General features: G+C 40.5%; 2 protein-coding genes across 2 annotated transcripts in view; one reads left to right on the top strand and one right to left on the bottom strand.

Moving 5' to 3' along the window:
• Window positions 1-22,707, top strand: part of LOC310703877 (uncharacterized protein) — a 62,282-nt gene that overhangs the window by 33,058 nt on the left and 6,517 nt on the right. Inside the window, exons 4-5 of the mRNA XM_083496680.1 lie at window positions 2,000-2,083; window positions 4,782-4,869. Of these exons, the coding sequence (XP_083352806.1) occupies window positions 2,000-2,083; window positions 4,782-4,861 (164 nt within the window). The 3' untranslated portion in view covers window positions 4,862-4,869. The remainder of the gene's footprint in view (window positions 1-1,999; window positions 2,084-4,781; window positions 4,870-22,707) is intronic.
• MTHFD1L (methylenetetrahydrofolate dehydrogenase (NADP+ dependent) 1 like) overlaps window positions 3,051-22,707 on the bottom strand; it is a 112,861-nt gene continuing 93,204 nt past the window's right edge. Inside the window, exons 27-28 of the mRNA XM_083496415.1 lie at window positions 8,019-8,126; window positions 3,051-4,850 (exon numbers count right to left, since the gene is read on the bottom strand). Of these exons, the coding sequence (XP_083352541.1) occupies window positions 8,037-8,126 (90 nt within the window). The 3' untranslated portion in view covers window positions 3,051-4,850; window positions 8,019-8,036. The remainder of the gene's footprint in view (window positions 4,851-8,018; window positions 8,127-22,707) is intronic.

The raw sequence follows: 22,707 nt of genomic DNA, 5'->3' as shown, positions 1-22,707 counted from the left end.
ACATATAGAATGACCCATGTGTAAATGTATCTGACAAATGCCAGTGTCTGGTTCAAGAAGAAAGAAACATTTAGAGATATATATCAGCAGCCAACCATTTGTAAATTGAGGCTGGAGTACATTTATGCAACTGGACTGGTGTTTAAATAAAGTAGTGAGAGATTAACTGAATATCTTGAGCTTCCGAAGTCTGACTTACAGCTTTCTAAGATTCAGAAGATTGATTCATTGCAAAACCAGATTTGACAAGTATTTGCATGGTAATACACATGTAGGATCCAGTCATGCTGTTGTGTCCACAGAAAATCTTCCACTAGGATCAGGTAAAATGAGCGGAAAGCTTACTATATGATATTAGTGGCTTGAGCTGGCCAATTCTCTCTCCACTCCCCGCCCTGCTTCTTCGTGTACCATCTCAGTATGTCATACATTCTGGGAACTCGTGTGTCCTTGCCAGGCCATTTTGGTGGGGCGTTTATGCAATCTTTAATTTTATTCAAGCATTTGGTACACTGCTTTTCATCAAGAAAAAGATTGCAACCACTCCTATATCACCCTCCTTATACTATACTAATTTTACGCACCTGTGTACTCCTCTGTGAGTTAGGGATGGACAGGACTAAGCGGCTGGATGGAGCCTTGTATTTCTCTTTCCAGCAATTCCTGCAGCCAAGCTGGTGCCAAACATATTACTCTGCTTTCCTTTGTTTCACATCCGTGAGGCCAAGAGAGGGGCATCTTGTCATCTGGGCAGCCCAGGACCTCCATATACATTGCCCAGGCTTGCGCCGCAGTTTGACTTCACTCTCAGATCTAATGATCCCTATCCCAGAGTTAACAACTGCTATATTAGGATTTTTTGTTTAGGGGAGTTGATCTGTACAGAGATGGTCTACTTCAGTGGTTCCGAAGCCTTTTTCTTCATGAACCACTTGAAAATTACCAAGGATCTTGATGGATCACTCAGTGATTTTTCTGCTTGTTGCAGCCATTGTAACACACTTTGCTAGATGCTGTAGGACCATTCACTTGTATTTTATTGCTTCTTCTTTTATTTCTTACATATCCAGTGCTAGTCCTACACAGAGTAGACCCAATGAAGTTGATAGACATGACTAAGTTCATTCATTTCAAAGAGTTCCTCTGAGAGGAACTTAGTTGGATAGAATTTAAACTAAAATACAATATAAGGTATAGAAAGCAATAAAAGTACAATTAAAAATCAATATGAATATTTAATGCATAGCTCTACCACCTCCTGTCTTCAAACACAAATTCATAGACATGCCATCGTCCACCTGAATGCAGCTTGTGGACCACTGGCTTCCCATGGACCACAATTTGGGAACCCTTGGTCTACTTTAAATGGTCTGCAAGACATACCAAAAGCAGTAGAAAAGTTGGAAATTCAAAAGGAAACTATTAAATACTAATTGTTGTGGTTTGCATACAGCAATATATATATATATATATATATATATATATATATATATATATAGTATGTGTTCCTATAAATTTTATTCATGAACATTTTGTTCTATGCTCATATTGCACACGATTCCCTTTCCCCATGCTTTTTAACTCTCAGAGTGATTCCTCTTTTTCTGCCAAGCCCTTTATTGTATGACAGCTTATGCAAGCTAACGTCTTCCAAATGTCCTTTAAACTTTTTGAATGAAAAGGTTTACTTTGGGAATAAATATTTGAGCTTTTGCATGAAAAACACTCCAGCAAATGTACATTAACTCGCACACATAATAATGTGTATATATAATGCACTGCAGTTTGGATTACTGATCTGGGAGTTGCAATTTTGACCACACTTGTAGAAATATTTGACTGTAACTGATTTGTTACATAAACAAACTGGTTGCAAACCAACAATGTACAATTATCCAGCTACACCCCAACAGCCATTTTCTTGTCACCAAATGTTTCTAAACGGATAGTCTGCTTTTCCACTTTATGTTGCCTATAATTCAGCTTATTTTTCTAAAAGGTGGGGAGAGGAGCACACATAGCCAGGAGAAAGAGCTGTCAGCCAGGCAACAAAGATATTGCAGTAAAAATCTGGAAATCAAGGGTAGTGTTTGGACGAGTGCATCATGGTGTGCTGGTACTTCTAATTGGTTTAATTCTTAATGAATTCTGTTTATGAAACCTTGAGAATTTTAATTTTGTAGGATGCTTACATCCTAACTCTAGAGCCTCTTAGGATAAACAAGTGGTGTGCCTCACCCCTTTTAATCCACCAACTCCCACCAAGTTTGCAAAAGCATTTATTATGACATTTATATCCCACCTTTCCTCAGAGCTTAAGGTAGTGTACATGGTTTCCCCCACCACCACCATTTTATCTTTACAACAACTCTGTAAGGTAGGTTAGGTTATAAGACAGCAACTGCCCTAAGGATACCCAGTGAGCTTCAAGAGAGAGTTGCAGATTTGAGCACTAGTCTCCTAGGTGAAATTCAACTCTCACCACCACACCACATTGCCTTATAATAAAATGCTCCTCAAACCGCAAGTAAAAAATTAAGATTTCAAAACTTTAGACAAGGCAGTCAGAGAAGCCTTGGAATTGAGGTGAAAAGGGATGGAATATGGACTGATAGGTTCAAGAATCTCACACTGACAAAGGAGAAACAAGTTCTACAAAAAGTGTCAGTTTGAACCCAATTGGCACTTTTTGAGCAAGTCCTTTGTCTTAGCTGCTGTTACAGTGCTTTACTTCTGTTGCTTTCCTTCCAAAAGCTTTGCATACAGCCACATTGTAAACAGAAGGAGGAGTTTTATTATTTTCTTCAAGCAGATTTAAATTTGGATGCCCTTAATCCTGCTCTGTAGCTCTTAAAGCTCATAGTTCTCCGAAGGAACAGGTGAAGATTTAGTGGACTAGCTTGACAGGGTTGTGCATTCTGTTATTAACATGCTTTCACCATCCTAAGGATACCCTCAAATCGTCAAGTAGGTTTGCCTACCTCATCATTGACAGCATGAAATTTATCTGAAGGTAGAAACAGTATCTTATAATGTGTGACCAGCAGACAAAGCAATTAGCACCTTTCATTATTAAGTCTCTCTGCTCCACCCAGTTCTGTATTACAGGGGTCTAGAAAATGAACCATATTTTTCTTCAAAAGCATTGCACTGTTCTAACCAAATCATATAATTGACAAAATGAATGGACATCCAGTATCCAGAAACTCAGTGATGCAATTTTTGAGGATTAAAATTGAGTTTATTTTCGGGCACTTGTCATATGCTTACCAGATTTCAGACAATTGTGTGGGATGGATTGTTGATAAGCCTCTGAATGAACAGAAGACTGTGGTGCCTAACTGGAGTTAATGCAATCAAACTGTTTTCAATATGCAATAGATGTTGGAAGGGAAATACTGTGCATGCTATCACTCACACCAATAATAGTCATGAGAAATGATTTTGAAAAACAATATTGCCAAATTATCTGTGTTCTATTAACAATCTGTCAGCATAAACTTCACGTCAATGCATTTTAGATTTCTGAAAGGGCGCCAAATTTGTAACGTCCAAACTAAGGTATTTTGGTATTTAATCCAGTGCTAGATGTCTGCTCCTGCAAAGAAGGCTTCCCAAACCTTCATTTTCACTGCAACTTCCTAAGCACACCACCAAGGAAAGGCTTAGGATGTGCTGCAATAGGATGGGAGAACTGCTTAAAATCTGATTGAGGTAGCTTGCAAAAGCTACTTTTGCAAGCTCTCATTCTCCAGTTCTTCCCTCTATTGCACTGCCTTGCTCCACTTTCCAGTTCCCCCCCTAAGTGTCCCTAGTTCCTCAAGAGAGGTTTTAGGGGGCACCGTAGGAAAGAGAGAATGAGAGGTACCCTACTTACACAGCACTGGATACTTGACGGACAGTGCCAACTGCTGACTAGAAGCATCAGCAAATACATCATCCAATAGACAATAGTATTTTGGTTCCTCCTGTTAACCTAACACTATAATGCAGTACAGTTATGTTAAAGTACTATCCAAAAAAGGGCAAAGCTTCTTTCAGAAACCCAATACTGTACTGTACATTTTTTTTAAATGAAAGTTGCAGGCCTGCACATAAAGATTTACTTCTATTGGCTGTAAAAAGAAAGCAAGCTTGTTGACATTTGGTATATTAAGGAGAGTACAAAGCAGTAAGCCAGAAACTTGAACTCATTTGCAAAGACCAAGAACAGTGAGATACATGAAGTTATGGACATTTCACAGCTGTTTGGCCACATGGGAAAACAACAACACTTATTTCAAATTTCTGTAAAATTCCTGGGCTATTTTATGAAAAGAGAGATCCTGCATTTGAAACCCTAGCTTCCCCCAACCCCAGTAGGTAACACCGAAAGATAGCACAGACATTCCCAGATAATTTTGCTTGGTGCAACAGCTGCTGAATTCAAGAATCTGCATATATACCCCATAAAATGCATTAAACTGCATCAGACAGCATTATTCTTTTAATGTTGATTTTCTAGGCTGACCCAAGTGAGGTAAAGCATCTTAAATAATGAATCAAAATCTTAAAAAGTGGAAAAGATATTTCTGTATCATTTCCCACTACCTACACCCACTAGTTAGAATGCAGGAAATAGCATGTCTTGAAAAACATTCCTTAACACTGCCACTTTACAATAAATTAGTTAGTACTGCTTTTTTTTAAAAAAAAGTTCTTGCTTTGGTTATTTTTTATTACAGAAGGGTTTCAAGAAATATTATATTTATTTGCTTTGGTGTATTCCAATATTGTTGCAGAGATACATGATAGGCATTCTTCAAATTCATGCTTGTCATACTCCAGGAAAACATGGAAGCTGCAGAAGTCTGGAAAATAGAAAAAAAAGTTAAGTATTTCAAGAATTCCTTTTTTCATTGTTTGAAGAAACATGTCTTTTTTTTGGTTCTCTCTTAAAAAAGGATATCAGACTGCGAATTATCTGTAACATTACTGTGCTTGAATTATTTTGCCTGGAGGGTAAGTAAAGTAAAACACTTAACTGTTCTACATGGTGTAGTGTACTTTCTCCTAATATAGACAGATCCCTAATGTATTATCCAGGTCTGTGTATGTTAGAGCAGTGAAGAAAAAATTATTCTCATCTTTCAGATTTATGTCAGTGCAGCTACTCCAATCTCATACATGGAATAAGTTTGTGAATGCCTTTTTCTCAATTAGAATAATTAATTAAATGCTACAGAGAATTATAATTACCAGCATTATTACCAGCTAAGGTCCAATTCTACATATTTTTTTCTGCACCATAAATTCCTGTAGAATACTCCACATCATTGATCCTTGGAATTTGAGGTTGTGCTATGTGAGTGTGGCCAGAAATAAAGGGCATGCAGCAGCTCATTGCAGCCAACATGCTACTACCCTGCAGGCCAGGGTGGAGATTTTTTTTCACCCCTGAGGATTCCCATTCATGGGAAAGTGGTTGAGGGCCATATGCAGTGGGTGGTGCCAAAGCCTGAAGTAGGTGAGACTAAAGCCCATTCACACACACTGTTTCCTTTTGTAGCTTGGCTTCTTTGCTGTGTTCCGAGAAAGGAGCACAGCAAAGAAATGTAGAAGGGAAGAGATCACCAAGCGAGCATCTCTCTCCATTGTGAGCTCTCTGCAGGTCAAGCGAGGAGGAGGTGAGGGAGAAGGGATATGGCTTGGGGGAAATGAAAGAGGTTGGGTTAGGAGACTCGTGGAGCAGAGGTTCCCCATTTCAGCTGTAGGCCATGAAAATTGTGTTTTCCGCCCCCCTGGCAATTCTGCGCATAGTGTCAATGGTTTCTTTTAGCAGATATAGATGCATTAGCTATCATTTTATAACTTCAAGGCTTGAAAATAGTACTGCACTCTAAGGAGGTGCCTATTATGATGGTCTGCAAGCTTCAGATTGGTGCAGATCATCACAAGCTGATCCTTTATTTTGAGGGGGGAAGAGAAATGCTGAAAGCACCAATGTTTCCGGCATTACCTTCTGGGTTTATGATTAAAGTGCTGGTTATGATCCACCCTTAATGTCCTAGTTGCTGTTGGAGTGATTGCCTCTTCTCTTACATCCCATTGGCATCTCCTAAACCTGATGCTTGCTATAGCCTTATTTGAGTATGCTGCTTGCAGATACACCCATACTCATAAGTGAGGACAAGTGCATTACACTCCACTCCCACCCAGCATCACTCCCTGTCACCTTCCACAAGTTGGAGGGCCAAGTCTAAAATGAGGCTTGGGGGTGTGTGTGCTCCTTTGCACATGGAGGCATGTATATGCCAGCAGCATGTCTGAATAGGGCTTACCTGTACACTGAGTTTATGACCACAATGTCTGTAGAGATGTGGTCTGAACAGTGGCTCTATAGCAGTAGAATTCCTTTCCCCCTGTGTTCATCAAAGTCCAAGCATATTTCAGGAATGTAGGACTGGGTGATCCTAAGTAGCTGAGATCTTAATAACCGCTTTCCAAACGTTTAAGCACTTTGTGTGCAATTCAGAGTAATTAAAATCAATGGTTGTTTTGCAATTGATTTTAATAGAATGCGACTACGTCCCTGGAGTCTTAAAATAATCCACAGTGCATTTGCAACGAAGGCATAAACTTGTTTATTCAATACTTGCTGGAATTCTCTGGAAAATTCAGGCAGTACTTTTTGTACTTGAAATGGGAACGAAAAGTATAATTGCAAAATGCACTTCATAAAGCCTGGGTGCAGAAGGTTACACAAAAGGGCTTTTGATATTCCTGTAAGAGAAGCTGGACCAACATAATATTTTTATTTTTTATTTAGCAGCATTTATATAGTGCTTAGCCATCCATAAACTGTAAGTGGTTTACAGAAAATCCAGTTTACAAAGAACTGGATCCCACCCATAAGATTTCCTTTAGCCAGTATCTGAATTGTTGCCATATTATGGAATGTTTTAAATGCTGATGTGCAAGATGTCACGAACTGAACTCAAAGTCTGGTGAATGAAGTGGGATATCAGCCTGACTCAAAGAAATCTGTGTAGGTGCTGAGGACAGGAAGAGCTGTGTGATACTGTCAGGAAATGGGATAGGCTCTCCAGGTTCCCCCTCCCAGCTGACTCCTTGGAATGCAGGATATTAAACCTTGGGCCTTATTCAAGCAGAACACGAGGCTCTACCACTGAGCTATCTTCCCCAAAGAGGTTAAATAAGGTTGGGATAGAGAGCAGTATATATATCTCAATAGTGCAGAAATTAACTTGGTGGAACATACTCCCTCAGCCTTAATTCCCCATCTTCTAGGGATACTTACTATATGTGGTGAGGGACACAGCAGGCTAATTTCTTCTGGCCCTCCCTGACTAACCAAGTCTCAGCTGCTCTCAACTGTAGACTTAACTTATAGAGTCATGCAGTTTGCTGGACTTCGCTGGATCCTGTTTCTTCCTCCCCACCTCCTCCAGCCCATGGTGAAAATGAGAACTACAGTCGTACCTCGGGTTACAGCCGCTTCAGGCTGCGTTTTTTCGGGTTGTGAACCGCCAAAACCCGGGAGTACCGGAACGGGTTACTTCCGGGTTTCGGTGGTCGCGCATGCACAGAAGCGCTAAATCACGCTTTGCGCATGCACAGAAGTGCCAAATCGCAACCCGCGCATGTGCAGACGCAGGTTGCGAACATGCATCCCGCACGGATCACGTTCACAACCTGAGCATCCACTGTAGCAATAGAAAACCGATGGGGCATTGGAGGAAATGATAAGCACTTAGTGAATTTAGACTGACCTTCCAAAGCATACAACTATCAGCAGTAAAACATAATCACATTCAAATCTAAATAAATAAATAACATAACATAAGTGATTTCCTATGAAACATCCTTAATATATCTTATTAAAGATTTGGGTATGACACAGATGAAAGCCACAAGATGTGAGAAAAGAAACATTAAAAGTCCATTTGAAATCTCTTTAGCTCATTACTACTGTCAAACACCAAAGGGACTCCTATTTAACAAGAACTTCCACTCACCTTATTTTTGTGCTTTTATTAAAACAACCCCTTGACTTGTTCCGTTTCAGGGTCCAGGTCAATGTCATAGAAGCAAGGCCTTGTAGGCAATCCTGGCATTGTGCTCATCTAGGGGAACAATGAACTAGAAGTTATGGTCCTGCAATTGTAAGCTGATAACCACACTGTGCATATACACTCATGATGAAGTGAAAGACCATATTGTTCTTCGTGGGCTCATAATTTCACATGCATTGAAATGAAAAGAATCAAGCCATCTGTTACTCCAATCCCTTTTGCTAAATCAGGTTCAGAAACTTTAAACAGATTCACTTATGCCTCAGATTGCTTACAAATGTGTACAAGAACTCATGGAAAAGCAAAGTAAAAGCTATACTGTGTGAAACCCTGTGGTGCAGAATTTTAGGAAATGGTGCATTCTTCAGGAGGAATATGGCAAAGGAAGTAGGAATGTAGATAGTTAACAACAAAGAAGACATTCAGATAAATGCTGTACTAACGGAGAGGCCTGCATTCTGTATTAGGCTCCTCTAGCCAAGACACATTTGAAAATGAGTTATCAATACCTAGATGCTATTTAATGCACACGTAGAGGTTATAGACACATAACAGCATTTTCAACATCAAACAATTGTTCTGTAAACAGAAATAACCTTCCATAAATAATAAGTTAACTCATTACACAAGTAACAATAATGTTATACAATATTTTATAAGTAGTTGAAACTAATTTTGGCCCTGGTAGTGCAAAATGGTTTAGATTAATTTGTGTGTCAGCGAAAAGACAAAGTTAACTATATGAAGGCTCAACACAAATTCTACAGATGTTCCTACGTTTAAAATTATGCTGAATGAGAGGAATGCTTAACCCTTCCCAGCTTCCCCTGCAAATACCCTCCCCATTTTATCCCATCCCCATAAGCTCTGAAACAGGAAGGTAGCCCAGCTGGAGGAAACAAGTCCCCTGGGAGACATTTGCAGGAAATTATATCTGTGTGTGTATGTGTGCTTAAGGGGGTTAAGTACTTCTCTTTCCTTTCCATGAATTTTTCCTGCAAGTTTTCCTTCCCTTTATTCCCGTTATGTCAGTCCTATAGGGTTGGGACGATACATTTGCTAAGAATGTCTCTTAGCTCCATTCTAAGATCATAATGATGGGAAACAAGACCATTTCTCTCAGTGCACAAGCTGTCACTGGCAGAATTCATAATCCCTTACTAAAAACTAGATTAATACAGAATTAAAGAGAACCACTGCCAATTTAGAACAGCTTGCCAAGCGTAATCTCTTAAAATAAAATGTCTGCTTTCACTAAACATAAAGGATTTCTTTTTTTGGCAAAAGTGGGAGCACCACTAGGATCCTCCAGAGATACACATTTAGAGCATGTGTGCAGTGCCTCAATTGGTATTTGGATGCCATGCAGCTAATTTCCCTTTAAAACCGAAGCTGCCAGCTTAAGCATGCTTTCTTAAAAGTGTGCTTAATATGTTTATGGTTCAATTCTCAAATTCATAGTATGCCATTGTTTTGTTAAAACTAATGATACTTTGTTGTTTGCTAGTTATTAGTTGAAGTTAAATCTATTTCTTACTGGGTTATTCCAGAATAAAAGATTCTGTCAAATTTCCCCTCTGATTTCATTTAGACACAAAAAAGTCTAAAGCATTTCAAAGTGCAGGTTTTGTGCCACAATCATCTCTAAACCAAAGCCAAAGCCAATACATTTGCTTTGACAATATGTCAGCAAAGTGGGTTACACAGATCAATAATCGCCTCCTTCCCTCAGCACTGTTGCCCCTTTCCAATCAGCAGTGGCAATTTATCATTTAAAAAATCTTAACTGCAGAGCTCTCATTTATTTGGTTCTTAGTTAAGGGCTTTCTGCAGGCACTGCTCATATGTATTCATTGTCCTGTATCAGGGCTCCTTAGTTGGCCCCCAAGTCCTCTCTCTAACAAACCAGGGCCACCTGCCCCACACCTGTTGACACATATAATGAAAACAGGTAAAAACGTGGCTGCAAAGGAATAGTTGGGAGCTTTAAAGGGTGCTCTGCTGATTGCACCTTGGCAAAGTTAGGCATGTTCTTAGCACTGATCAGCAGTCCCATAGAGACCGGGAACACTGTAGAGCAGCCAATCTTCCCTAAGCAGGGCTGGCTGTAAATGCCAGTCAGCTAAATGGTGCTTAGAGCCAGCCCCCTGCAAGAAACGCTTCCTTCAGCAGCATGGTTCAATTTCACACTGTGCAGGCAAAGGGTCTGAGGTTGGAAGTTGCTGCCCGTCACCACCAGCAGTTGCAAACCTTGCTTCCTTTACCTGCAGTTTAAAATTAAGCCATGTCAGCAAAGGAAAACACTGCTCCTGGCATTATGGTGACGTCAGCTGGATCCAGTTCCTCACTCCTGTCCTATATGTCAATAGCAAACTCATTCTTCAAGTGTAGTTCCTGATACAGGGGTACAGGGGAGAAACCATTCACACACAAGAAGAAGGCATCAGCAGGCTTGGGAGAACTCCAAGCTTTGCAAAAGTACGGGAATATTTTAATAGAAAACACAGAAGGAAGGGGCGTCACAAGAATAGCTCAATGAGACTACAGTTGCTAAGTGGGCATGGGATGCTGTCTGACTTGTAGGCAGACGTAGAAATGGGAGGGAGGGAGGGGAGAGAGGATGAATGGAATAGAACGAAGTATCCCGGAAGAAGACATGGCTAGCTGGAACCCTGGACAGCTCCACACACTGCAACGTTTTGTTGCAGAATCACTTGTGGAGAAGAATAAAGAATTTGGTGAACACAGAAGGTCCACCTGATATTCTGAAGCTTTAGCCAACCCCACCTACATTGAACAAATTGCAGCCACAATTAGCAGAAGAGCAGGTTTTTATTTTACCTTTTGAAAAATGGAAACATTCTCAAACGACTAGGTGCACCACAACTTCTGCACAGTGAAGTACACAGTACACATACTCTGCAAATAAGCATCTTTTCCCCAATAGTCCTGTGACTTTAATCAGTTACTTAAAATGGCCCAATAGATTTGAGGTATCGTGTTCCCATAATAAACGTCAGCACTCCTTGTTATACTCAGTACGACTGGGAAATGGTTAATGCTTAAATAAAAGGAGAAAAATTATGTGAGAGGGGTATAATTTAATTAGGCTTTAGTAGTATAGTTTGGCTCAAAGAAACAAAGGGCATATATACTGAAGCTTTATTCAAGATGGAATTGGTTGTCATAGGCAATCCTCACAAAGCTCCCTTTCCTACAAAAATATAAAAACAAAATCCCAAAACCTCAGATTGAAAAAACAGATGCTTGGGGCAGGCAAGATGGGGCTGCCTTGGAAAAGAGTCAAGATTTTAAGAACTCTAATAATTTCAGACTTTCAGGCAACATTCTTTTCCCAAAAACAATTGATAATACCTAAACAATTTTTTAAAAACATAATCTCGCTGTATACATTTAGTACCTCAAAACAAATACATGGGTTTATGAAAGCCATTAATCACAATTTTAAGCAGTTGGGGGGGAGAGGAGATTAATAATGCGCTTTTCTGAAGTTCTGCTTGGATTTGACTACATTCTTAGCCAAAGGTAAGAAGGTACTAAAACCATCACCACAGGAACCAGTTTAGCCATGAATCATGGATACAGGGGGGGGAATGCTATCAAAACCCCTCCCTTCCTATCCAGGTATTTGTTCAGAGATACTTTATAAAAATCAATTTCATACAAAGAGATGTAAATACCTAAATCAATAGTTACTCTGATGTTTCTCAAGTAGTAGGCTGGGCACAAGTGAGATTCATGAGCCACCACAATCCATCTATGCATTAATATAGTGAATTTTACAAGCATAGTAACATTTGAAAAGCACAAAATACATTGTGCTAAATAAAGTTAAGAGATGCTTCATATATCCTATTCTCTTTATTGTAATCTGTTATGTTTTTAATATATTTTTAAATTGTTATAACACGCCCTGGGACTTTATGGTGAAGGATGGGTAAGAAATAGAAGTAGCTTATATGTGGGAAATCGGAGTCTCCATCTTGAAATTAAGCAGTTTGTATAAGAATTTAGCAGTGTCTGTTTTGAGCCAAATTCTGGGATTAGAACACAGTTGGGGACACTTTTCATCTGTCACTGCACATCTGTTAGTAACACGCTAATGACAGGAAAACTCATTTATTAGGCCTGTTAATGTGAAGCAAACTAATTGTTCCCTGAAGTAACAATTCCTGAATACAAATGTTCATATTTAGCACTAGTCCCCTAACTGCTTTTCTAATAAAATATTATTTTACTATGTTTTCTGCTAAGCACCCAAATAAAATTGTTTTACTAGAACAGCCAAAGGAGGAAACAAGCGGCTGTGTAATCCCAGCCACGGTATAGAAAATACTTCTTCCAAGATTTCTGTTGAAATCTCAACTTGGATGTGGACTTACTGGGTGACCAAGACAAGTTAATGCCTGAAATTCTGCTCCCGTCAGTTAAACAGAAACAGCACTCCCCTCCTCTCCTCAGAGGGGTATCCAAAGAATTTTTGGCACCCATCTGACTTGAGAGACAATGGAGTAAGCCTCAGGGGGTGAAGTGAAACCACTGTGTTACCAGCACTGAAGTGACCTCCCTGGGGTACACACACTCCAGGGAAAGCCTTTTTAAACCAAAGGTCTTCAATACCTGCCTAAATATCAAATTGGTAGCGATTTGTCTAATTTCATTTGGTACCAGGTTGGGCCTGCAACTGGTTAAGTACTTAATTCGTTCCGTAGGTCCGTTCTTAACCTGAAACTGTTCTTAACCTGAAGCACCACTTTAGCTAATGGGGCCTCCCACTGCTGCTGTGCCACCGCCGCATGATTTCTGTTCTCATCCTGAAGCAAAGTTCTTAACCCAAGGTACTATTTCTGGGTTAGTGGAGTCTAACCTGAAGCGTATGTAACCCAAGGTACCACTGTACTCCCACCAGAGGAGCACAATTGCTCAGCTGGTGAGGCGGTCACATTAGTGTTTAAAGCCTTAACAACTCCAGCCCAAAATATCTGAAAGGCCACTTCCTTCTCTGTAGAACCCTAAGTTTCTAGAACTCCATCCCCACAGAGGTGTGTCTGGGAACATCATTATGCCATTTCCCATGAATGCTGAAGATGTACCTCTTTACCCTGGCTTTTAAGTTGTTTTTAATGTTGCAGGTGAAGGGTGGGTAACAAATCAATAATCTGCAATCTTACATGCTTGTTCTCTGACCCTACCTATTCGATACTGTGGTGACTGAAGCTATCCCCTGAGCCAGCATTGCTTTGACAAAGTTAGAATCATAGAAGCTTAGAGTTGGAAGGGACCTCAAGGATCATCTCGTCCAACCACCTGCAATGCAGGAATCTTTCACCCAACGAGGAGCTTGAACCCACGACGCTGAGATTATGAATCTCATGGTCTACCAACTGAGCTATCAGAACACATCTTGCAGTTATAGCTACATCTTTGCATATACTAGTTTATTCATTCTCCAACTACCAGGTAGTCAACATGGTACCTTCCAGATACTGGACCACAGTTTCCACTGTTCCTGGCCATTGCCTATCATGACTGTTGCTAATGGTAGCTGTAGTCCAACAGCATCTAGAAGGTGCTATATTAGCTGACCTTGCCCAAACATCCGCAGCTGGGGTTGGTAGTATTACTGAACCACGAAATAAACATATTTAATACATTTTAAAAAATATGTTAAACTGATTCAGGTTTCAAACAAACAAACCCAAAGGATGATGGATCCATTTTTCTTAAATCAAAAGGAGCTAGTGTCTGGTGAAGCATTTTTGGCACAGAAGCCTTTCTACAACATCACTGTTTAGCCAGAGGCAAAATCAGCCAGGAATCATCTAGAGTTCAGCTTGCCTCCTATTACTCCCCCTCTTCTGTGACCTCAAGTAAATTAAAGCTTTCCATCATGACAGGGTCTCAAATAATAAGCAGCTCAAGAGTTTAAGAAATTCTTCAGCATATTTAAGGAAAAGTGATGCCATCAACCGACTAAAGTATTTTCCCACAGAAGGCATCCAAGTAAGTTCACAGTCCCTCCTAGAACGTAACTCCCTTGTACATTGCTGGCAAAGCATGCATGTTCAAACCCAGCCAGCATTTCCAGCCATAGCTTATGTTGAGCAATCTTTTGATTAGAGAGAATAATATTTTGACATTACCATCTGCTGCATATTTTTGTACTTAAATGTACAACATAGCTGTGCAAAAATGGTTGCTACCTTAAACACAGGTATCATTAAAAGAGTGATCATCCATGCCCTTACTACAATTAGTCCCCTGCTACATGACTACGAATTGCAACATGTGACCCTTGGAGGGGTTACTTAGGAGCAAGTTTAAGCTTAAGCCTCTATTAGTTTCCAAAGTTCCAAATATAATTGATTTTATTCCACAGCTAGCCAATAAGAGTCAGTCAGTATGAGAATCCCCCACCCCCTGCATACCCCCACCCTCTCCTCATCCAGTCAGTGAGGATAATACTTTACACATCTGAAGAAGCAGGCCTGAGTTCATGAAATCTTATGCTGCAATACAGCTCGGACAGAAAAGTCAATTTAAGAGCAGAGTTAGTGTGGTGTGGTGGCTAAAATGTTGGGCTTGAATGTGGCATTATTCAAATCCCTACTACCCCTGTGAGGTCACGAGCCAGTTAATGTTATGTCCCCTGCATCCACACCCACAAGTCAATCCCTGCTCAGTGGGGAGGTTGAACCCACAGCAACCCCTTTCTACCCCATCCTTGCCTGAGGACACAGCTCTTCCAGCATCCTTCACTCTGGGGATGACTTCCCCGTAGCTTCTCCTGTTCCACAGCCATGCAACTAAAGTGAGCTACTTAAAAGACTGCACCCAGCTCACCCAAGAGGGTGGAACCACTAGAAGGGAAGCCTTAGCACTCTTCGGAAAACTTTGGTTCTCAGCTGAAACACCACCTTCCAAAGCTCAGCCAGAAGAGTCCACTGGGAGTAGCTAGAGTCCTGATAGGGCCTGTTTTTACAGGAAGAGACTCTGGGAATCTCTATCATTTCCCTGGTGAGCACCAAGTCCCAGCAGAACATGATAGTGTATCCCAAGCTGAGCCTTCCTCGCAGGGTTGCTTGAGACGAACACATTGCTCTGAATCCCTAAGTCTAATATGCAGATGAAACAATAATAAAAGTCGGATAATTCTCGCTGGAGACTCAAAGCATAGAAATAGGGCATTCAGTTCATATTCAGGTCTATCAGAACACAACAGTATGAAGCTGTTGTTTTAAACGGTAGATTCAAGAGGAGTGCCATTTTCCTGCCTCCAATCTCCTTTTCTCTGTGCCATTTGAAATTGGCAGAATGTATTCAGATTTTTGAAATTGTGTTTACTTAACATTCAAGGGGTGAATCACAAACTTCACACCACCACCACCACCATGGTTTGGGTCACATTCCAACTTGCGACTTCTAAAATGGGGAGCCTTCCAAATTAATGAAAGCTCCCCATGAAAAGCTCCCCATTTAGAACTCCATAGTTCTAAATATAACACTGACTGTATATTGGTTTATAAATTATGACAGTAAAAGTAATTGCAATCCTGTTCCAAAGCAATACCTCCAGAAGGTAGGAGGCATCATTTTATCAGGTACTCCAGGGCACAAGAAAAAAATTGTGATCTATTATTGTGAGGTCAAGATACCAGAACTAGCATACTGTGTAAATAATAGCCTAAATTACATATTTCAAGGTTTCCTTTCATCTGGGTTACACACATTTGCTGGTTTAGTTATTAGAGTTTGGGGTTCCAGCCGCACAGCTGAAGTGGTGCCTGGGTTCTCTACAGCATAATTAAAAGCCTTTATTTCCCCTGCCCCCTGTGTCTTCTGGGGTTACCAGAAGCATGGTAGAGCATAACAGCCCAGTTTTAAAGGCGATAAAAACAAATTTAAAGCAAAATGTAACAATGATCTAAAACACAATACACAATTTTTAATATACCAGTATTTTTTTCTAGCACAAAATGTTTTATGTTAGTTTTGCACATGAGGTAATCAGGCTCTGAAAACAGTTGAAGGTAGTATTGGCACAGCTTGGAAAAGTCAAGATTGGGATTTGCACAGATTTGTCGCACACCTTTTCGCAGAGCCAAAGAGATAGTCTGATACATAGCCAAATAGTGTAGAAGGGACAGCACAGGCTGAGTAACTTACAAGCCAAATCCTTTCCCTTGTATACTTCCTGCTTTTGCAGCTGTAACAACCATTTAAAACTAAATCTCTTGTTAGGGAGATTTGCTACAGAGCATCTTATTATGCACTGAATTGTTTAGGTGGCCTCAGTGGCCCAGAGTGCCTTCCATCAGCTTCAGCTGGTGGCCCAGCTACGCTCCTATCTGGACAGGGATAGCCAAACTATTGCTGTCTGTAACCAGTGGCAGAGGAAGCCTCTCCGGCACCCGGGGCGGGGTGCAGCAGGGCAAATTGCCCAGCTGCGCATGCATGGCGCCCATATGGACAGCGCTTGAGCAGCAGCCCATACGGACGGCGCGCACGTGCGTCCTTGGCTGCTCTACAGCTGGGGGGGGGGAGGCAGTGGGCCATCTTGTAACACACACACCCGGGGTAGCACCCGGGGCGGACCGCCCCTCCTTCGTATGCCCCTGCTGGTAACCTCAGGGTTAGATTACTACAATGCATTATACATAGGGTTTGGAAACTTCAGCTAGTGCGGAATTCAGCGGCCAGGTTGCTCAACAGAGCAAGATGGTTTGAGTATATTACACTGATCCTGGTCCGACTGCACTGGCTACCAATTAGTTTCTGGGCCCAATTCAAAGTACTGGTTTTGACCTTAAACGCCTTAAATGGCTCAGGTCCGCCTCTTTCCATATGAACCTACCTGGACCCTGAGATCATCTTCTGAGGCACTCCTCTGTGTGCCTCCTCTTCAAGAGGTCCAGAAGGTGGCAACACAAGAACGGCCCTTGTCTTCAGTGGCTCCCCATCTGTGGAATGCTCTCCCCAGGGAAGTTTGCCTGGTGCCTTTATTATACACTTTTAAGCAGCAGGCAAAAATGTTCCCTTTTAACCAGGCCTTTGGTTGATTTGATTGACATCCTATGCCCTTTTAAAATGTGGGGTTTTTTGGGGGGGATGTTATTGGGTTGTTTTTTATTTTGATTATATATATTGTGGTTTTATATTTTGATTTAATGCTGTGAACAGCCCTGAGACCTCCGGATATAGGGTGGCATAACAACAACAACAACAACAACAACAAAATGAATAAATAAAAAATGCATTACATTAGTCATTTATTAATTATTATTTTTATCCTATTTTATCCTATCCTCCCAGAGGAGCTGAAGGTGGCAAGTAACAAGTGCATGCTCTCTCTCTCTCCTTTATGGCAATTATTATTATTTCTGTGTATTAGAAAATGAAAATATCTTTTTTAAAAAATCTTGAGAGAAAAAATTAAAAACCATTCCAATACACATGCAGACTGGGAAAGATCTCAGCTTTCTTTTTTGAAAGAAAAAGAACTTCAGTAGAAAGAAGAAACAACAGAGAGAGTACCTGTCTAATATTCAGGGGCAGGGGATTTCCATAGCTATGATTCCTGCGTTGTGTGGAATAGACCTCTGAGTAGACTGAGTAGGTATGAAAGGTGTGAGACAATATTTCAATTATCGTGGACCCAAATTGTAAAGGACTTTACAAACCAAAACCAGAAACAGTAGCTAATTGTCAGTCAATGCAGTTTTCTCAACAGCAGGGTAACGTAATATCCTGCCCCAGTGAGCAGTTGAGTCACTGCATTTTGCACCAGCTGCAGCAACCCACCTAGAGTGCATTGTAGTAATCCAGCCTGGAGGTTACCAGCACATGGACAACAGTGGTCAGGCTATCTTGGCCCAGAAACAGCTGTCGCTGTCTTATCAGCCAAAGGAGACCCAGAAGCACCCACAGACTGCAAACCTCAAAAGCAGGCAGTTGTCCAATTATCTTGATACAGGAAGCATCCACCCATTGCGCCTCCATCTTACCAGGATTTAGAATCAATTTACTGGCCCTTATCCAGCCCACCACCGATACCTGGCATTGTGGCACCTCACAGCACAGCCAGGCGGGCAAAAGAAAATCACCCACTGCTATTCTCTGAAACTGACCCCGAAGATAGTATTGGAACCACTGCTTAATTGTTTCCAACACCCATCTCACTAAGTTGACTCAGTCAGTATTATCAAAAGCTGGTGAGAGAACAAGGAACAATAACAGGGTTGCACTCCCCTGTGCTTATTCCAATAAAGGCCATACGTTAAGGCAACCAAGGCTGATTCAGTCCCATAATCACGATCCAGCTTTCTATAATTTGATTTACATTTGAGGTACTGTATATTTAAAACAACCACTTCTGAAATGCAAAAATGTGTGCCCTGTGCAGAAACAGCTTAGCACAGTAAATCAGTAAATCATTTTGACTTTCTCTTACTATATGCTAACAACATGGAGATAATGGCATGTTTTTATTTTGCTTTTTTACCATGTTTCTGAAAGACAAAAGGTTAACTTGTACTCGTGTAACCTAAAGTCTATATCCATATCCATCCTTTTGTGGGGGGCGGTTCACATACCCCCTTGAGTCAACATTAATGCTCCAATAAGTATATTTATCTCCCTTTGCCAAACAGATAGCTATAATTTCCTGCACAATGGAGGGGAAAGATTGGAACTAATATATCTGTTTGGATAGCTGTGTAATGCATTCCTCTTCTGTTTTTCCTGTACTGCATTTGTAATCAGAGCTCTCTCTCAAAATTCAATTAAATGGAAGCTAATAAAAATTAACTAACTTAGTCTTTTGACAGCAGCATCCCATGGAAGGAATACCTTATTCAATCAGAGGAAAATAGTATAGTAGAAAAAATACAAAGCACATTCTCTCTCGCGTTCCTGCTTTGACCTCACTTAAAGTCCTTTCTCAACATTACATTTGTGATTTAGGAACAGCGACAGCAGGGCACCTCCTCACACCACCAAGGGAGCCAGGAGACCTGGGCCACATGGAAGGATCCACTGGCATGGCTTTCTCTCTATTAGCATTACGCCAGCTTCTGAAAGGGGCTATGCTAACATGGAGAAGAATAAAAGTTGAAATTGCCTCCTGCAAGTTTATTTCTCAGGCTATAGGCAGGCTAATGCCAAACCTTGGTTGAACAAAACTATACTTTAAAATAATGATGTCAGATTAACAGAAGAGAGAAGAGGAGGTACAGTGGTACCTCTGGTTCTGTAGGTCCGTTCTTAACTTGAAACTGTTCTTGGCCTGAAGCACCACTTTAGCTAATGGGGCCTCCTGCTGCTGCCGTGCTGCTGGAGCACAATTTCTGTTCTCATCCTGAAGCAAAGTTCTTAACCCTAGGTACTACTTTTGGGTTAGTGGAGTCTGTAACCTGAAGCATACATACCCTGAAGCGTATGTAACCCAAGGTACCACTGTATATTGATTTTATAAAACAGAAAACTGAGCTGTAAAAACAACTTATTGTTGCTTGTGGCTGCACTGCGTGGGCAGCCAACATCAGTATGTATATGAGAGAGAAATGAATAGGGTTTATCCATGGGGACTACTGGAATACTTCACACACATGAAGCCTGTTGGAATAAAAGGATCCTAATGCGACATTGTGACCTGAGGGATAGCTCAGTTGGTTGAGCATGAGACTTAATTTCAGGGTTGTGGGTGAAAAAACTGGGTGAAAGATTCCTGCATTGCAGGGGGTTGGAATAGATAATCCCTGTGGTCCCTTCTAAACTGCTTTCATAACACTGAATACGCTGGTGACTTACTGAACCAAAAAACTATAGGGTGTGGCAACCACCTTGTAAAACACTATCAGCTGGTACTAGTGAACTGAACATTTAGATATTCAAATGTAAGTTAGTGACATTGTCAAACTAGACAATCAGTGAATGCTATCAAATCAAGAAGAACTAATTTTGATGGTAAAAGTTAGATTTCATACATGGAATCTGGGTTCTGCTGTCACGTACCAGATCAATGGTATATCTACTCTTATCTGAGAGTCAAGACTAGGGGTCCCCTGACACTGTGAACCACTCCAAATCACATCCTGCATTGGTATGTTTGAGGGAGGATACTGTAAGGCATCAATGGGAGCTTGTATAATGTGAGAATGCAACTTGATCATTAATTGCTCAGGTCAGTCTCTGGATACCTGAAAGTGTACGGCAAGGCAGTCTACTATAGCAGCACCTGCATTTCAAAAAACATATTTATGGTATTTATCAGATTTAAATGATTAATCAACATTTAGGGACTAAAATGGCCGACTAGTAAAATGTAAGTTGTACAGCTGTCCATTTCTTTCTCCTTTAATAACACTGTATTTAATAATATATTGAACTTTTAAAAAGAAACACACACATGTCCTTTCTAATTATGTGTTTTTTGTTCTCCTATTTATTATTATTATCATCATTAGTAGTAGTAGCAGTAGTGGTGGCATCAATTTTATACAGTGTATAACATAAGCTAGCTACTTACTTGAGTTACTGAGATAGATTACCTGGAGTTACTTTTCTATTCTGTTTATATCTGAAGGATTACATTTTAAGCAGTGGCATGCAAGACATTGATTGTTTTTCTTTGCTAACTACAGTAAAAAACGGAAGAGCAAATCATGAGGAGTAACTCGCTAAAGATAGAGAAATAAACTGAATTACAGCTAAAGCAGGAAGTCTAAAATATGTTAGGAGGTCATTTGGCTACCAAGCCAGGAAAATGATATTACGGTAGAGAATTAACATTCTGCAACAGTCATCTTGCAAAGGCCAAACACAAACAAATGCATCATTAAGAGGTTTTAGAGCAAACCAAGGAACTTTAGGTACTTCTAATACTTTAGGTACTTCTAATACGGAATTTTAGGTTTTCTGGTTGTTGTTCACTTTTAACGTTCTAGCCTAAACATACCTGTTGTCATAATCTTCATGCATGCCTTGCATTCCAATTGCCTCCTCCTTTTCCTTGCTCTCTTCCAAAGCCACTTTAGTCTTTTTTTTTTTTTAAGTGTCATGACCAGAACTGAGCACAAAAACACCATCTGACATTTCACGGAAATGAAAATCAACTGACAAATCTGAATGTGATCTAGTACATAAATGTTATAAACATTCAATTATATCTCCTTCAAGTATCCCATGACTCAAGTCTTTCACAACTAAAATCCACCTTTGATCTGTTGTGCTTTGTTTTGCTTTTCAGGAGGTGCATTCCTGCATTCTGGATAACTTTAGAGCATGGGTTTTAAAAAATATTTCTAATGCACTCACAGCTCCTTGCTTTCGTTTCTCTAAGGAGATATTCCTGATAAACAAATGCTTCCAAATTCCAATGGCCCCACCATTAAGTTTCTTTTTTTAATGAATATTTTTATTGAAATTTTTCGACATAAAATAAGTAAGAAACAAACTAGTTTACAGATCAAGAATATTAAAAAGCCAAAAGATAAAAAACGAGAAAACAGAAAGGAGAGAAGGGGGGAGGGAATATGTATAAGGCATATACCATATTTATAGCATATTTATCCTGTCATTTATCTGCATGCAGAGAGTTAGACCCTCCCATCTCCCAGCTGGGGACCTACTTCTTCTCCCAGTCTCTCACCCTGGATCTGTTAGCCTGCCACCTAAGTTTCCAACTTACTGTTCAGTAAGGTGAGGAAGCTGTGTGGGTGTTTAATGTATGCTTCAACAGAAAACATTCTTTATGGATCCCAGGCACATGGTGATTGCAAAGTGGGCAGTGGAGGAACATTTGGTTAGATGCATAGGCCCTGAAGGGTAGGGAAAGAAAGTATGACTGAAATATAAGGAAGCTGTCTTATACGGAGTCCAACCACGGATCCACCCAACTCAGTATTGTCTACGCTGATGGCAGCAGCTCTTCAGGGTTTCAGACGGGATATTCCCTGCCTGACCTGGAGATGCTGTGGACTGACCCTGGCACCTGTGTGCAAAGCAGGCGGTCTACCACCAACTTAAAGCTCTTTCCCTTTTCTGTACAAGCATTGATTAATTAAAATGTTAGCATCATAAAGGGCCAGGTGAAATTGCTTTTGAGGTCAGAGCCAGCCTTTCAGTTGATCACCTCTCACCCACATCAGTGTTTAGAGAGACTCTCCCTTCCTTCTTGGCTTTATGCTCTCAAAAAAGGAAGGAAACGTGATCTGGTTTGCCTCTACGCCAACATCTGTAGGCACGGCATAGATAAAATGATCTGATTTAATGATTGATACCCAAAACATTTTACAAACTATGTCAGATACCTGTAATAATGTGTTCAGCTGAATAAGAGATTGGTATCAATAACGGAAACTCACCGAATTTAATGGCATGCAATGACCGGTACTTTAGTGTGAGTCTCCTGGAAGCCCATCTTCCTATGTCCAGTGCAAAGATAAGCACAACTCACCCATTCTCCCTCGTTTCTAGTGCATTTGAAAATACATCTTCTCTTCAGACTCCCCCCAAAATCACTGTAAGCGGTTTTTTTTGGTTTTTTGTTTTAAAAAACACCATTGAAAAAACTGTAAAGTACAGCTACAGCTTCATTGCAATTCTTACGGAC

Source organism: Podarcis liolepis (assembly GCF_965112155.1).
Source record: "Podarcis liolepis genome assembly, chromosome: 3".
NCBI lineage: Eukaryota > Metazoa > Chordata > Lepidosauria > Squamata > Lacertidae > Podarcis > Podarcis liolepis.
The sequence above is the reverse complement of the archived record's forward strand: the minus strand, read 5'-3'. Positions and strand labels throughout refer to the sequence as shown.